Source organism: Halichoerus grypus, chromosome 4 (genome assembly GCF_964656455.1).
Source record: "Halichoerus grypus chromosome 4, mHalGry1.hap1.1, whole genome shotgun sequence".
NCBI classification, from domain to species: Eukaryota; Metazoa; Chordata; class Mammalia; order Carnivora; family Phocidae; genus Halichoerus; species Halichoerus grypus.
This window is the reverse complement of record NC_135715.1, coordinates 33637783-33656108: the sequence shown is the minus strand read 5'-3', so window position 1 is coordinate 33656108 and position 18326 is coordinate 33637783. Positions and strand designations below refer to the sequence as shown.

General features: G+C 36.1%; 1 protein-coding gene across 1 annotated transcript in view; it reads left to right on the top strand.

Annotated features, from left to right (window-relative positions):
• Positions 1–18326, top strand: part of PIBF1 (progesterone immunomodulatory binding factor 1) — a 208492-nt gene that overhangs the window by 113260 nt on the left and 76906 nt on the right. The window contains exons 11-12 of the mRNA XM_036073108.2: positions 6452–6617; positions 13077–13227. Of these exons, the coding sequence (XP_035929001.2) occupies positions 6452–6617; positions 13077–13227 (317 nt within the window). The remainder of the gene's footprint in view (positions 1–6451; positions 6618–13076; positions 13228–18326) is intronic.

The window sequence follows — 18326 nt, the reverse complement described above, 5'->3', positions numbered from 1 at the left end:
TAGAATCTGTCAAATAAATAAATAAAATCTTAAAAAGTGTCTATATTATATAAATCTTAAATATGATACATGGCCCACAGGTGTTTTCTTACCAATTAGTTAAGTTCTAAAATACAAGTTTTAGTAAACCCTCATATACTTGTCTTTACTTAAATATCACCTTAATAGAAATGCCTTCCCTGCCCAAGGCCTTTTTTTTTTTTTTTTAAAGATTTTATTTACTTATTTGTCAGAGGAAGAGAGAGCACAAGCAGTGGGAGCGGCAGGCAGAGGGAGAAGCAGGCTCCCTGCTGAGCAGGGAGCCCGATGCAGGACTCGATCCCAGGACACTGGGATCACGACCTGAGCCAAAGGCAGACGCTTAACTGACTGCTGCCCAACGTCTTTAAAATAGCACCACGACTATCTCTATCATTCTCTGTTCCCGTACTCTGCGTATTTTTATTAGAATTTATTAGCGTTATCACCTTACATTTGTTTATCTCCCACCATTAGAATGTGAGTTCCTTGAAGAGTAGTGATGCAGTTTGTGTTTCACTGGTATCTAATAAGTAATACCTAACACAGGTGTCCAATAAGTATTTTTAAATGAATTAGATGTTGATGAATGAAATATTTTGGTTAATGGGAAGTTAGCCCTATAGAAAATAGCAATTTTAAAAGAAGAAATTAAAAATACACTTTTGTAGAAAGTATTGTGTCTTCTTGTGCCTCACTCTGAGTATGCTTTAAATATGTAGTTGGTAGAATACTAGTTAACGTACTGTTAGATATAGATCTATAGCTATAAATATACAGATAAATATATAGTGTTGAGAACCAGAAAAAAAAAGCTTTAGACATAATTAAAAACTCAGTGGTTTTGTTTCTTTAACCTGAGACAGCTAGGTTTTTCTCAGCCACAGAAGCAGAAAATCCAAATGAACAGATTTTTTTCTCAATTCTTAGTTGGAGTAAGTGAATCTTAGGGTTTGGTTAATTTATTCAGTAATTTATCCAGAGACATTTTGAACATGTGATACAAGTTTAGAAATACATGTGGTATAAGTCTAGAAACACAACCAAAATTCTCTGTAAAAAGAATGAAAAATGAGCCTTATCCCATAGGAATTAGAAATAGCAGGCACACAGATTAGTTGAGGTGTGGATCAGTTTTTAGCTTAACCAAAATGAATAGAACATCAACTCAGTGAGGCCTTATTAAAAGAATAAGGGGGGGCACCTGGGTGGCTCAGTCATTGGGCGTCTGCCTTCGGCTCAGGTCGTGACCCCAGGGTCCTGGGATCGAGCCCCGCATCGTGCTCCCTGCTCAGCAGGAAGCCTGCTTCTCCCTCTCCCACTCCCCCTGCTTGTGTTCCCTCTCTCACCACCTCTCTGTCTGTCAAATAAGTAAATAAAATCTTTAAAAAGAATAAGGAAGAAGGAGCCCCTGGGCGGCGCAGTCGGTTGAGCGACCAACTCTTGGTTTCGGCTCAGGTGGTGATCTCGGGGTCATGGGATTGGTGGCACCCCCCCACCACCACCAGTGTTGGGCTCCAAGCTCAGTGACGAGTCTGCTGGGGTCTCTCTCATGAGTAGATAAAATCTTTCAAAAAAAAAAGAATAAGGAGGAAGAGGAGTTGCAGACAGCAAAGTAAAATGAGTTTGGTAGCCCACCTATGTAAGACTGATTCTCAGTTGATTAGAGATGTCAGCCCTCGTCAACTCCAATTTCCCACAGCAAAATCCACCAAAGGCTTCCTATCTGGAGACTCAGGTGCATCTCTGTTTCAAAGCACTCCTTTTACATGTGGCAAGTTTACCAGCAGCCTCTGCCCCATTGATTTTGAAATTTAGAATTAGATAATCCTCCTCACACAAAGGATGTAGTGGTCCAACTGTGACTATTTTGTATTTTTCTGAGTCCCACAGTGTTTTCACTGTATTGACCCAGAATACCTTTCAATCCTTTCTCTCAGTTAATCTACCTAATGCCTGACTACTAAAGATCCCCTGACCCCTTGCCAGTCACTGGAAATCCTGTTACTCTGCTTAGCTTCTTTGCCATTCTTCCTTGTGCAGGTTTTACTTCCTATGCTCTGTCTACACACAGCTGTCCTCTGGCACCCCAACAAACGCCTTGCCTCCACTGCTGCACTGCCTTCCTTCCAGAGTGGACCAGCTCTTACAGTTCTTAATGGAAGGACCACTTCCTGGTCCTGGTGATTACAGGAACTTCACTCCTGAATATAATCTGCTTGGGTATCTAAATATCCAGTTTTAATATTGGGATAGCCATGAACATTTTGTGGACAAAATTCAAAGATCAGTTGTTGTTTCTTGTTGGAATTAAAAAAAAAAAAAACTGAGATTAAATAAACAGTTAAAAATTATATAGATCCTTCACCTTTTTACCCAATGATAACCTTGTTGATAGAGTTGGGAATAAACCATATACATTTCTTGGCTTAATAATCAGAGTGTAATGAGCAAGACTTTCACCATAGTGTATACATAAAGACTGCTCATGTAAGTATTGTTATAAAAACCTGTTGTTACTGAGGTGGAGTCGGTTAGCATCGGACTCTTGGTTTCCGTTCAGGTTGTGATTCCAGGATCATGAGATCAAGCCCGGCTTCCAGTTCACGCTCACGCAGCACAGGGTCTGTTTGAAATTCTCTCTCCCTCTCCCTCTGCCCCTCCACTCATGCTCTGTCTCTGACTCTCTAAAATAAATAAATAAATCTTATTTATAAAAAAAACAAAAATCTGTTATTTAGTGTTTTATGCAGTGCTTTTGTTCAACTGAGTTCTCCCATTTCTGAGAATTGAATGCCATGTTGATCTTTCTCCTGCAGTTATTTCTTAGCATTGCAGAGCATACTATGCTACTTGGAGTTACTTCGCCATAGCCTGAGAGCATTTCCTATGGTCAGCATGTCTGTAGCTCCCTATTTAATAGGTGGTTTTCACCTTTTAACCTGTCTCCTTATATCTCTGGCTAAAAAATCTGTTGTAGTGTATTCCTTAAGAGCAAACAATTAATTCTAGAATTTTATATTACTATTTTTAAAGCACTATGTGATATATGGGTGAGTCTTACGAAAACTAAAAACCCAGTTACAGATATAGCATAATCTAGCTAAATTGGGGCCTGGGATGAGATCATTGTGAGGATAGTTGGAGATTCTGATTATACTTTTAACTTTATAGGAAATTTGACCTCTTAGGGTTACTATGCTGAATTGGAATGTGAAACATACAGTTGTTAATATGTGAATAATAATGACTTTGTTCAAATAAGATATTCACATTATGAGAATAAGATGAGAAGTCAGAATCAACAAAGTGAAATGTGACAGGTTATATTAGCAAAGCAAGCAAGCGGGAATTTCCTGGGATGGCGGTGCTCGCTCTTATCATCCAGTCCTCATGCTGGAACTGCTTTTGCTGCTCTAATGTTTCTTCAGCATCGTCACAGCTCACTTGAACAAATTCAGAATTTTTACACAGGCATCATGACTGGAAGCAGAGTCTTTCATTGGATAAACAACGCAGGAATAGAGTAGTCCTTTAGAATTATCATTTGACTTCTAGAAGTGTCAATTTAGTAAACCTAGTGTTCTCAGATTTCTAGGAGATAACTATCGTTATTTAACTTCTCAATATAGGGAAGAGTAATAGTGCTAAAAGTAACTTTCAAGTGCTGTGTAATGAATAAGAACAAGTGGAGCTAAAAGCTGAGCCTGTAATTTCCTATTTGGAGTTGGCATTGATTACCCAACAATGTCTTGAATCCATAAGAAGGCAAACTTCACAGTTTAACCTTTTCAAAGCAATTTTAAAGATCAATATCACCTTCTAAATGACTTATCTAGAATTCATTTTGCTAATGCAGTCTAGTGTGTTCCTTAGTGTAGCATACAAAATAGATATTGATTTCACACATGTTTTATACATTTATATTTATAAAACAACCTACCCCAGGGACACTTTCATGTCAGTAAAATGTTGAATTAATAAATGAGTAAAATAATTTTTTTTTTGCCACTTCACACCCATGAGAATGGCTATAATAAAAGAAAAACAGACAATAGCAAGTGTTGATAAGGATGTGGAGAAATCAGCACCCTTACAACTGCTGGTGGGAATGTAAAATAGTCCAGCCACATTGGAAAGCAGTTTGGTGGTTCCTCAGAAGTTAAAAAATAGAGTGACCATTTGACCTAGCAATTCTTTTCCTGGGTATATAACTTAAGAGAAAAACATGTTTACACGAAAACTTCTACACAAATGTTCATAGTAACATTATTCGTAATAGCCAAAAAGGTAGAAACGACCCATATGTCCAAGAGCTGATGAATGGATAAACAAATTATGGTATATCCATGCAATGGAATATTATCCAGCCATAAAAAGGAATGGAGTACTAATTCATGGTACAACATGGATGAACCTTGAAAACATCAAAAAGCCACATATTATATGATTCCATTTATATGAAATGTCCAGAGTTAAGCAAATCCATACAGTAAGAAAGTATAGTAGTGGTTGCCAGGGCCTGGGGGGAGAGGGGGATGGAGAGGGATTGATTGCTAAGTGAACACGAGTTTTTTATTTGGGGTGATAGAAACATTTTGTAATTAGATAATGGTGATGCACAACTTTGTGAATATACCAAAAACTATAAAAAGTGAATTATATACTTTTAAGGGTTAATTTTACAGTGTATATTTTATGTCTCAATAAAAAAATATTGTCAATGTTTGCTTATCTGTATAAAAATACTTTTAAAATAAAATTGTGGAAAGTTTTACATATATATATACACATATATATGCACATATATATGTTACTATGAACATACATATATATGTGTGTGTATATATATATGTATATATACATATGTATAAGTTATACATATATATAATTACTGGCAGGACTTTCCAAAAAGTTAAACACACAAGCTGTCATTTACCTGAAAGCCTTGCTATATCTTAAATCATGTGTACCAATATACATTGAACTTCTACCAATCTGAATGTGAAATGTTTTTATCAAAGACAAAAAAGTATCAAGAGTGAAGTAGCCAAGAGCAAATACCTAATGCATATCTTCTCTGATTGTACTTTGAATGTTATTGTTATTGTCACATAGCGAAATGACCTTTAAAAACCTTATCTGACCTCAGAAATGTCAGTTAAGAATATCACATAGTCATGGAAAGATCATTGCTGTAGAGTCTAAATAGAGCTGGATTTGAGACCCAACCTGAAATTTACTAGCAGCTTCTTCCTGTTAAGGAAATTCTCTGACATCTCTGAGCCTTTGGTTCTTCATCTGAAAAATCCCTAATAGAGTTGTTGTAAGGATTACATGAGATACCCTGAATAAAACTGACTGTGCTCTCTGCTTGCCTGCTGTACACATACTCTTGTTTCTGCTCTACAGCACTTCCCACCCCAACCTCCTCATACCCTCCCCACCACACACATGCATCCATACAAACCAAATTATGTCTCTCCTTCCTCTATGTTCCCATTGAACCTAGGGACTACCCTATTGAAGCACTTGCCATACTCTATTGAATTTTCATGTTTATTTGCCTATCTTCCCCAGAAAACTAACTTGTTTAAGAGGAGAGAAACCATTTTGTCTACCATTATATATACATTTACCTAGCATAGTGACTAGCTGAATAAATATTTGAATAAATGAATTTTAATAACCTAATCTAGCATTATATTGGGTTCATAATAGGCCCCTAAAACAATATAATGTTTCTGTGTTTTCCTCTCTAGAACATAATCATCCTGAAGCATTTTCAAATTTATAATAGGTGGTGATTTATATATGGAAAGGGTTTTATTACTAGTTAGACCTATGGAATGAAGAAAACGTTCCTTATCTGTGTAGTAATATACTACTTGTTATATATTTATCTCGGTAATCTGTGCATTATGTTTTCTTATAATATCCAAATATATATATATTTACTAACTTAAAATTTTATCTTACAAAAGTCCTAAGAATTTGCAGTCCATTGTGCATATTTCCTGCCATCCTCCATCTGACATTACTTAGAAACAGCAAGCTTGGAATCAATTTTGCTATAGATTTAAGAAGGCCTTTGAAATGTATAGAAATTAAATCATTTTAAGCAATATAACTGAAACTTGCTCTTACTATTTTTTATTTTAAATGTCTTACAAAATAATAGGGAATAATTATTTGGGGATGGAAGAAATAAAAATAAGGGAGCAATAGAAGTAGTTTAGTATGTTTTGTTCTCCAGACTTAGCATATTTCCATACATATGCCTTTCTAAATTATTTACAAAAGCTTTGCTGTATAAATATAAGTTACTAACTACATAATAATATGGGGGTGTAGAAAAGATAGAAGTAATGTTTATGTTTATATAAATCATTGAGATTTCTGTGGAGTCTCATAACCATTCTGCTTCTTTCAGGTACAGAGAACTGCAACTTAGTACAGAAAGCAAAGTAACAGAATATCTCCATCAAAGTAAATTAAAATCTTTTGAAAGTGAGCGTGTTCAACTTATCCAAGAGGAAACTGCAAGAAATCTCACACAGTGTCAGTTGGAATGTGAAAAATATCAGAAAAAATTAGAGGTACATATACGGACTTTTCTTTTAAAATTAGCAGAACAGGGGCGCCTGGGTGGCTCCGTAGGCTAAGCGTCCAACTCTTGGTTTCAGCTCAGGTCCTGGTCTCAGGTTGGTGAGATTGAGCTTCATGTTGGACTCCATGCTCAGCATGTAGTCTGCTTGAGATTCTTTTCCCCACCCTCTCCATCTCCCCTTTGCTCCCCACCCCTGCTCACACACTCTCCCCCCTCCTCCCTTTCTCTCTCTCTCTCTCATAAAAAAATAAAATCTTAAAAAAAAAAAAAAAAAGGTAGCATAACATGGGGCTCCTGGCTGGCTCAGTCAGTAGAACATGCAACTCTTGATCTCGGGGTCAGGAGTTAGAGCCTCACTTTGGGCATAGAGTTTAATTTTAAAAATTAATTTAAAAATGTAATAAAATTAGCTTAACATGTGAGCTTAATAAGTACAAGGTCAAGATCATATTGAGCTTTATTTTACCTGTAAGACCTAGCACTGCCCTGCATGTGTACATGTGCACACACACACACACAAAATATGTATATTTCAGAAAGATGTGTAACAAAAAGGACTAGAATTGTTAGGAAAAAGAAAGAAAGAAAAAGATCTCATTCACATACCAACTAAAAATATATAATTACTTGGAATAGTGCAGAGCCTATATCAAGAAAAGCATACAACTTCACTAATACATAAGAAATACCATCTTTCTGGAAGGTAATATGCAATATTACATATTTTTCTATTTTTATCAAGTGATATATTTTTAATCAAATGCTAGCATGCTCTTTTTTAACTGAACAAAGTAATTTGTAGTATAAGTAGAAGAAAAAGGATTATCAATTTTTCAGATTTACTTATTTATTAGAGAGAAAGAGCATGTGTGCAAATGGTGGGAGGGGCAGAGGGGGAGAATCTTCAAGCAGACTCCCCACTGAGCGTGGGGCTCAATCTTTCAACACTGAGATCATGACCTGAGCCAAAACCAAGAGTTGGACGCTCAACCGACTGAGCCACCCAGGTGCCCCAAGAATAATCAATTTTTGAAGAAGATTGTTAAAAAGAAATAAGAAATATGTATCACATTTTAAAATTCATTCTGAGGCAAGAACAATTAAAATCCACCCAGAAAACATCCATAAGTGGTATCAAGTACAAACTCAAGACCCATAATCACATAAATTTAAGAATGTATTCATTGGGGGCGCCTGGGTGGCTCAGTTGGTTAAGCGACTGCCTTCGGCTCAGGTCATGATCCTGGAGTCCCAGGATTGAGTCCCGCATCAGGCTCCCTGCTCAGCAGGGAGTCTGCTTCTCCCTCTGACCCTCCCCCTTCTCGTGCTGCTCTCTTTCATTCTCCCCCTCTCAAATAAATAAAATCTTAAAAAAAAAAAGAATATTCATTGTAAAGGTTATATTACAAATCGGGGGAAAACTGGATTGGACAACAAATAGTGCTGTGATCATCATTTGAGTATTTAGAGAAAATAGTTACTTATATGCTTCACACTGCATATCAAAGTAAAACTCAGATGGATCCTAGCTAAATGTAAATACAGAACTGTAAAACTATTAAAAGTAAATACAGGGGCACCTGGATGGCTCAGTTGGTTAAGCGACTGCCTTTGGCTCAGGTCATGATCCCAGGGTCCTGGATTGAATCCATTCGGGCTCCCTGCTCAGTGGGGAGCCTGCTTCTCCCTCTCCCTCTGCCTGCTGCTCTGCCTACTTGTGCTCTCAAGTAAATAAAACTTTTAAAAATCTTAAAAAAAAAAAAGTAAATACAGATGAAATTTTATGTTATGTCAGTTTGTGGATTAATTCTGTTGATCTGTTGATTAAAAACAGGAAGAAATCATATAGGAAAAATAAAATCTTTAATGCTTCTGTGTTTAAAAAAAAGTCTGAATAATATTAAAGGGCAAAATGAAGACTGAAAAATAATATTCATGTTATATAAGAGAAAAGGCTTGTCTCCTTACTTTTAAAAGATCTCTTATCAAAAGGACATACCTTCCTCTTCTAGAGAATAGGTGGGAAGAAGGAATGAACTGTTTCCAAGAAAAGACATGCAAATTGCCGAGAAATAGACAAAAACATGTATTCTCCCTAAGCATTACAGAAATGTAAATTTAAACTCTTTTCTACTTTTACATGGGTCTGTTTGTTGTTTTCAAACTGCTGGCAAGAGTACCCTTAAAAGGGAAACCTTAAGCAGTTAGAAAACAGAACATCTCTTCTGGAGGACAATATGGTGACCTATGTTAAAGTCCTTAAAAAATCGATCCAGTAGGGGCACCTGGGTGGCTCAGTCCATTAAGCAGCTGCCTTCAGCTCAGGTCATGATCCCGGAGTCCCAGGATCGAGCCCCACATTGAGCCCCACATGGGGCTCCCCACTCAGCGGGGAGTCTGCTTCTCCCTCTGCCCTTCACCCTGCTCATGCACACCCTCTCCACTCTCTCTGTCTCAAATAAATAAATAAAATCTTTAAAAAAAAAAAATTGATACAGTAATTTTAAAGGAATTTTACCTGAGGAAATAATAAGAGATGCTTATAAAGGTTTATATTAATGGAATATATCATGGCATTATTTATTACACTAAAAATTGGAATTTATTTATTTCAATAGTTGATAATTAAACAATTTTCAGTTAGTATATTATAAACTGTATTTTTTGCTATATTCATGTATTCTATGGTTACATGTAGTCATGTTCCTGAATATTTTAGATTTGTGGGAAGTGCTCATTTAAAAAATTAAAAGATGTAATAATGTCATTAGCATGATTAATTAGCTAATGATGTAAGTTTTCGTTAAAGTAATCTCTCAGAGATTACATTTCTGAAAAGTACTCTAATAGGTAAAACTAAGATTAACAAGATAAAGGTTCTCACAGAAAATGAAGCCTTAGGAAAAAAAATAAAGATGATATTAAATACATATGTATTTAAAGAAACAGAAGCAAAAATTGTAGATAGTGTATACTTCTAAAGCAAACCAGTATTCAGTGTTTAAAACTTTTTCAAATACCTTCTTCAGGAACCTACTGTAGCCATAATCTGCAACAGCAGATTCTCCCACACATTTTCGATTAGACTATATTTGATCGGCTCTAATTTGAAATTCATCTTTTGCAAATCATATTTTCCATGGTTCAAATTTCATAATTCCTAGCAAAATGCCTTTCGTTTTTTGTTTGTTTTTTCCCAAATTGGATGACTGTGCTTGAGGGTGTGTCTCAGGACAGGTAGAAGGGGGATGGGAGGTATAGATAGGAAGACAGGGAAGCACTTCCTTCTCTGTACTTCTGACACAGACATTTCACTAAATAATACTTTACAACACATGGTACTGATGTTTTCTGAACCATTCTGTTTTACTATTTTAGATGGTTGCAGTCCATATTGATTTCATGACCTCTTAGGTTACAACTTGCAGTATGAAAACCACTCTCCCATAGACCTACCCACTTGGTCAGTGAATGAGTTGACTAGCAATTACTGTGGGTTTTTTTGTGTGTAAAGGTTATGGAGAAACACCTTTGTAAAACATACTATGATTCTGAAAACCGATTGATAAAACTGAGGCTTTAGGGGAATTTCTTTACATTTTTTCCTCCATTATACTGGGAGCCTTGAGGGGACAGGAACTGTTCATTTATCATTGTGTCGCCAATACCTGTGCTTTGCTGATGGTGGATGCTCAGTAAATAATGAATGAGTGTGGGACGCCTGGGTGGCTCAGTCGGTTAAGCGTCTGCCTTTGGCTCAGGTCATGATCCCGGGGTCCTGGGATCGAGTTCCGCATCGGGTTCCCTACTCTGCGGGGAGCCTGCTTCTCCCTCTGCCTCTGCCTCTCTCTCTCTCTCTCTGTCTCTCATGAATGAATAAATAAAATCTTAAAAAAAAAAAAAGAATGAATGAATGGTTTGATGAATGTTACTGCCGTACTATTGTTTGAATCCATTTTTCTGTAATACTGGAAAGTATTTCTAAAACAGTTCTTTTTTATAATGAATTTAGAGAGAAATAAATTTGTGAAGGATAAAGTTTGTTGTATTTATATACTTTTCTGTGTCTTTTACCCAATATTCTCATTGATTTATAGCTTGGAGACAGTTTATTGTACTTTATCAATTGGCAAAGGCTCCCAGAACAGTGGCTTTATATTTTTATCTCTTTTCAAAGCAATTATTGACCTATAGTTTTGTATTATCATTCTATTATTTAAAGGAAGGAATTATCCACTGTGAAAGCTTAATATCTAATGGATTTCTAAAAGCAGCTGCTGATCTATTTCATGCATTCATGTTCAAACTCAAATGTTCATGTATTGGTTTTTCCTAAAGAATCTTTCCTATGATAACCTTCCATAGGTCCAATAATCAAGATCTTCTTTGGCTTTTCAGAAACAATAATAAATGTATTTATAGCAACCACTCAGACAAATCCACAGTAAAAGGGAATTCTCCACCATAGAATACAGAGGTGTTAGGTGTTTCTGGCGATCTCTCCTCTGTGTTATGAAGAGAGAATTTTAAATTGTATCTCTCAATTTAATACTACTTTTAAAATCTCTAATTAAAATAATACTTTATAAATACCCCATCTTCAACATTTTGATTGTTTATCTCTTTAGATATCCACTTCTGCAGTTTTTCATTGTGTGGTGTTTTTACTGAGGGAGGTGGGGTACAGATGAGAAGTATCAGCTGTGCTGTGAGAATAATCATTTAGCAGTGTCCTTACTGATCCTCTCTTTTGACCATGGAATTATTGTCATCAGCCACCAAAGTCTTAATGAATTGCATCTCAATATAATAAATTATACGGAAGCTCTAGATTATTTCACTGACTAGCAATTTAGTTACAATGAATTAATAAGTCCCTAGAGAACATATTCCCAGCTGGCAAGAATAAAGAAGAAATAATACTAAAAGATGAATTTTCTTTTTCTGATCCAATCAGGGACACTAAAATCATCCCATCATCATCATCTTTATAATAATTATTATCATAATCATCATTATTCCCATGTTACTATTTCTTTATCCTCCAAAGGAGTAAATGTGGAAGGTGGGGGATAATGTTTAATTTACTTTGGGGAGAAGTTTTGATGGAAATCATTAAAGGAAAATAAGATAGAATAGGTTAAGGAAACTGTAATTTCTGTTTGTAAAACCTGGAAATAGATCTGCATCTTTTCCTTTTTCCACATCATAGAAAGCATACCATCACATACATTTGTTAAGGGAACTTTATGTCATGAGAGAAAATAAGTTGTGTTAAAAATTGTTTCATTATAGAGAATTCTGAGCAATTAAGCAGGTGGATCTCTATGTCTGCGAGCCATTTAATACAACATTCTCATAATTCTTACAGTAGTAATAGTATTTTTCAGACTTACATACAGACTTGTATTCTAGGCACTGTGCTAATAAGCCCTGCGAATATATCATCTTATGTAATCCTTCCAACAATGTTTTGAGGTAGGCCTAGAAAGAATAATTGCCTAAGATCCACAACTAGTAAGTGTCAAAGCCAGCATTGAAATACAAATCTTTCTGGCTACAAACCCATATTCTTAACCATAATATTCTGTTGCTTCTAAGGAAATACTACATTGCTTATGCTGTATTGGGAAGCAAGTGTAATACCACTGCATAATTTAGTCTGTTCTAGTTAGTAAACTTTCTAGATAATTGGAGTGTAATTTAAGCATTAAAACATTTCCTGTGCCACTAGAAATATCTCCTATTTTTTTACTGAATACATTATCATCATAGTGATTCCTTCAACGTATCACCATTGAAGAATGTAGGATTTTTTGTTCTTATACAAAATAACTCTAATTTCCGTATCTCTTTTTTTATAATTTTTTAAATCCTTCCTTTCTATACAAAGGCATTTTTTGTTACTGCCCCAAGTGGCACTTCATATTTATCATTTTAATTTGTTGCTTTGAATTTATAATTGTTCAAGAAACCAGAAATCTCATTAAAACCATGGTAAGCATAGATGAAATAAGCTCTGATGGAAAACTGAAGGATGAGTATATCATTTTTACACACAGCTTTGTAAGCCTGCAAGCCTTTCTCCAGTGGCTAAAATTGCCAAATAAATGACCTTCTGGTAAGTATGGCACTCTTGCATTTTCTTAGTTCTAACAAGTAAATGCTAATCTTACTCCTATAACTATTTCAAAGTTTTAAATTTGTTTTTTATTCACTTCATACAATAATGTGCTTCATAATTTTCAGTTACAGATGAATGAATTATTTGCCTTAGAAATAAATGTATCTTACGTCCTCAGTCATCTCAATCGAGCTACTTTCTCCTCATATTAAAATCATTAGAAAGAGGGGGAAAAATGTGAAAGTATTTTTGTGTCACATATTTGTCTTAACTGTTAACCTTGTTTAATTCTGCCTTTGCACTTTTTTTTTCTTCCACTGTTAGGTTTTAACTAAAGAATTTTACAGTCTCCAAGCTTCTTCTGAAAAACGCATTACTGAACTTCAATCACGGAACTCTGAGCATCAGGCAAGGCTAGACATTTATGAGAGATTGGAAAAAGAGCTCGATGAAATAATAATGCAAACTGCAGAAAGTAAGTCTCCCACTACCTCACACACACAACTCTTTTTTCTGGCAGCACAAGGAACCTGGTATTGTTTCTAAAACCGCTTGGTATATTTCTTTAAAATCCAGTTGGTGACTTTCAAAAAATATGTATCTTACATCTTAAAAATTAGTTAATCTTAATTTCAGTAGTTGGCACCTAAAAAATCAGTTAACTATGACAGATTTTATCTTTTCATTTATACAGTTCCTCATCGAACAATTAAATGTTTACATGTACCAGGAACCTGGGGCTTTGGAGTTCACGTGATAATTCTACCTGATGAGAGCTTCTAACCTAGACCACTGGAAGAAGCAAACATATTGGGGCGCCTGGGTGGCTCAGTTGTTAAGAGTCTGCCTTCAGCTCAGGTCATGATCTCAGGGTGCTGGGATCGAGCCCCTCATCGGGCTCCCTGCTCGGCGGGAAGCCTGCTTCTCCCTCTCCCACTCCCCCTGCTTGTGTTCCCTCTCTCGCTGTCTCTCTCTGTCAAATAAATAAAAAATCTTTAAAAAAAAAAAAAAAGAGACAAATATATTGAAGATAAAGAAGTGAGATATGTGCTATTAGCAAGAAATAAGCATTTCTCAGTGGAAATACAGAAGAGGTTGTGAGTTAATTCCACCTTGGTGGTGAGGAATACAGTACCTAAGAGGGAAGGTGACGCTTTGAATGAGTCGTAGAAAACAAAAATTCCTTGAATATACCTGGTTATAATCCTGGACCTTCAATTTCTACTTCTTCTGTTTCCTCTTATTACACAATCTTCCTGTGTTATCCTTGGTGTTAAAGGAATATTTTAAATTAACCTTTCACCATTGACTGAGATGTTTGCTACAGCACATTATTTTTGTTCGAAAGTCAGAAATATCAGGGACTTTCTTATCAAGTGGGTTTAAACTTCAGTTGAAGTTGAAATTGAATTCGAATCTGTTTTGTGCACATTTTCTTGTAAAGGATATGTTATATTTGTAGGCCTATTTAAGGAAAACTTTTGTTTCATTCCTATCAGTATCTTTCTTCCACTTCTAGAGTCAATATCCTAACTGCAAGTTTCCAAATTTGTCTTCAGTGTCTTCCCTGGAGTCAGAGGAATCTCTATAAAATACAGATTTGATTGTACCATACCCCTGCGTTAATGCCTCTGTCACCTTCAGATAGCATGAAGTCAGATTCCTTAGCACAACTTCTTGCATTAGACCTTCCTTTATCTTTCATGCCTTGCCATTCCCTATCATATCATCTTATTTTTTTTATTATTATGTTATGTTAATCACCATACATTACATCATTAGTTTTTGATGTAGTGTTCCATGATTCATTGTTTGCGTATAACACCCAGTGCTCCATGCAGTACGTGCCCTCTTTAATACCCATCACCAGGCTAACCCATCCCCCCACCCCCCTCCCCTCTAGAACCCTCAGTTTGTTTCTCAGAGTCCATAGTCTCTCATGGTTCATCTCCCCCTCCGATTTCCCCCCTTCATTTTTCCCCTCCTGCTATCTTCTTATTTTGAAAGTTCCATACTCCTTCTTTTCTTCAGAATTTTGCATATGTCCCTCTGTCTAAAGAAATCAGGAGTAGAACAGAACTTCCTCAATCTGATAAAGGATATCTACAAAGAACCTACAGCTAATATCATTCCTAATGATGAAATAGTAAATGCTTTCTCTTTAAGGGAGAGTGAGTACAAGGCAAGGATTTCTATTTTTATAACATATTAAACATTGTAATGCAGTTTAAAATACTTTTTATATTCCATTTATATGGAAATGCAGGGGCCTAGTAAAAGGCCCACATTTAATAATACTAGTACACACCTACCAAAATGGCTGAAGTTAGAAAGACTGGTTATAACAATGTTAGTGAGAATATAGAACTGCAATTTGGTATAAAACCAAACAACCTATCCAATAATACAGCAATTCTATTCCTATGTATTTTGCCCAAGAGAAAAGAAAGCATATGCATACAAAAAGAGTTCTACCTGGATATTCAGGAGCTGTATTCATGATAGTCAAAAACTGGCAACAACCCAGGTGACTATCACAGGAAAATGGCTAATCAAACCATAATACATTTTATATTGTAGACTACTACTCCTCAATAAAAAGAAACAAACTACTGATGTCTTCAGCAACATGGATGAATCTGAAAAACTTTATGCTTAGTCCTAGAAGCCTTATATGACTAAATTTATATAAAAATCTAGGGGCGCCTGGGTGGCTCAGTCGTTAAGCGTCTGCCTTCGGCTCAGGTCATGATCCCAGGGTCCTGGGATCGAGCCCCGTATCGGGCTCCCTGCTCGGCGGGAAGCCTGCTTCTCCCTCTCCCACTCCCCCACTTGTGTTCCTGCTCTCACTAACTCTCTCTGTCAAATAAATAAATAAAATCTTTAAAAAAAAAAATTTATATAAAAATCTAGAAGAGGAGAAACTAATCTATAGTAAAAAAAAATGCAGAACAGTGGTTGCCTCTAAGGATGGTTGTCACCAAAAATTAAATGGGAAAAGAGGGCGCCTGGGTGGCTCAGTCGTTAAGCATCTGCCTTCGGCTCAGGTCATGATCCCAGGGTCCTGGGATCAAGCCCCACATTGGGCTCCCTGCTCGGCGGGGAGTCTGCTTCTCCCTCTCCCTCTGCTGCTGCTCCCCTACTTGTGCTCTCTGTCAAATAAATAAATAAAATCTTTTAAAAAAATAAAAATAAAAAAAATAAATGGGAAAAGAGATATTAGGGAACTTCCCAGGGTGTTGGAATTCTGTATCTTAATAGGGTTTGTGTTACACATGTGTATATTTCTCAGAACTCACTGAATGGTAGACTTAAGATTTGTACCTCTTAACATATGTAAACTTAATTCTTTTAAAAAAGAACTATAAATAAATATTGAACTATAGTTGGTAATTTACATGTTGAACTGTTGAGAGGTGAAGGACAGATGTCTACAGCTTACTTGGAAATACATTAGAAATGTAAGATAGATTCATAAATGTATATAGTGATAGATGTGTGATAAATTATGTACAATGCAATGTTTAACTCAGAATCCAGATGTTGAGCTATATGGGTGTACCCTATAAACATCTTTTAGCTTTTCCAGATGTGTAAATATTTTCTTAATAAAATCTTTTTTTTTTTTTTTTTTTTTTGAGAGAGAGAGTGAACACGCAACCCAAGCGGAGTGGGAGGGGGGTGCTGGCAGAGGGAGAAGGAGAGAGAGAATCCTGAACAGGCGCTATGCCCAGCACAGAGCTAGATGCAGGGCTCAGTCTCACCACACTGAGATCATGACCTGAACCAAAATCAAGAGTCAGACACTTAACTGGCTGAGCCATCCAGGCATCCCTCTTAATAAAATCTTTAGAAAAAATACAGAAATAAATTTTTGCTTTGCTGTTGTTTAAACCACCTTAAAATCATCTTAGAATAAAATATATTTATACTTGGAAGATCAAGAAACTAGGTTCATCTCTATCCATTCACAATGGAAATTAGAATATTCCTATCCTTAAAGAATACTTAGTAACAAAAATTTCAAAGATGTAGTACAAAACATTCTTTTTTAGTACTACATTGTGTACAATTTTCAAAGGATCACCATCTAATACAGCAAATTTCAGCTGATATGAAGATGGTTAGACTTCATTTATTAGGGTGTAATCGTGGCAAATGACACAGCCTATTTATACTTGAATTGCTCTTTATAATTAAATAAGTGTATTATTTGGATATTTGAGGAGTTTAGTTTTCAAAGATCTCATCCAGTTGTTAGATGTATTGTGGGGCGCCCGGGTGGCTCAGTTGGTTAAATGTTGAACTCTTGATCTCAGCTCAGGTCTTGATTTCAGGGTTGTGAGTTCAAGTCCCACATTGGGTTCCATGCTGGGCATGGAGCCTACTAAAAGAAAGAAAGAGAAAGATAGTATTGCCCAGAAGCTAAATAAATTCCAATATAAAAAGAAAACCAGATTCTGGAAACCTGCTGTCCATCTCATACTACTTGTAACCTCTGCAAGGCATTTGTCACATTTCTTGAGACACTGCTCTTGCTTCTCTAGAGTCACCTGCCTTTCTTTCTTCTCCATCGATTTTGTTGTCTCTTCTTCTAGCTAAAGAGTTAGCTAACTGTTCACCGAGGGTTTTCCTCCTCAACAACTCTTTAAGTCTTACTTACTCACCTTCTCTCCGGATAATCTTATCCTTTTCCACAATTTCATTTACTGTCTGTGGGCTAATGATTCCGTAGATCTGTAAAGAGTTCTTGCAGTCATTAGAAGTGTAACATTTCTTACATTTTTTCTTCTGTCTATGAAACTTACTAATATTCTTGTATTCTTGATCTGTTAATTAAAGTCTAATTACCATCCAACTTTTGTCAACCTTTATCTAGTGCCTTACCGCACCTCCACACCTATTCATTTGTCTAGAATCTAGCTTCTTTTCTTCATCCTCCATTGCTCTTAGGGACCATGTCTCAACTGGGTTATTACTACAACTTGTGAGGGGTTCTCTGTGCCAATATAGGCCATTCTGTTCCCTATTATTAGAAATTATTTTTCTACAATGTCAGCATCAACAACAACAATCTTTTGGTCATGTCACCTTTCTATTAGTTCCTTGTTGACTGTGGAATAAAATAAAATCCAAACTCCTTAGCCTAGCAAATAAGACTTTAGTTCCGTTCCCAGTTGGAACTGAACCTACCTTTCTACTACTGTTGTTCTCTAAGCTAACCCCATCCACTTATCTCACAGTTACTAAAACTTCACAGCTCTGTGCCTTTACACATGCACAGGCCCTCCTGTGCCTTCTCTGTGAATATTAGTCTCCCCACACATTGTCCTCCTAATGCTTCTAGCTTAAGAAAAATGGTGGCACTCAGATATAGTGTCTCAGTGCTCTGTACTATTAAGACACATTCATATCTCTTTAGTACCATTTACCATGTTGTATAGTACATTGTTTCTGTACTTAAATCACCACTAGATTAGTTATCCCATGAGTTATCAATCCATTAGGTATTAAACTCAAATTTAAGATGTCCATTAATATCTAACTGATGGGTTTTTGAGATGTTAACTACAT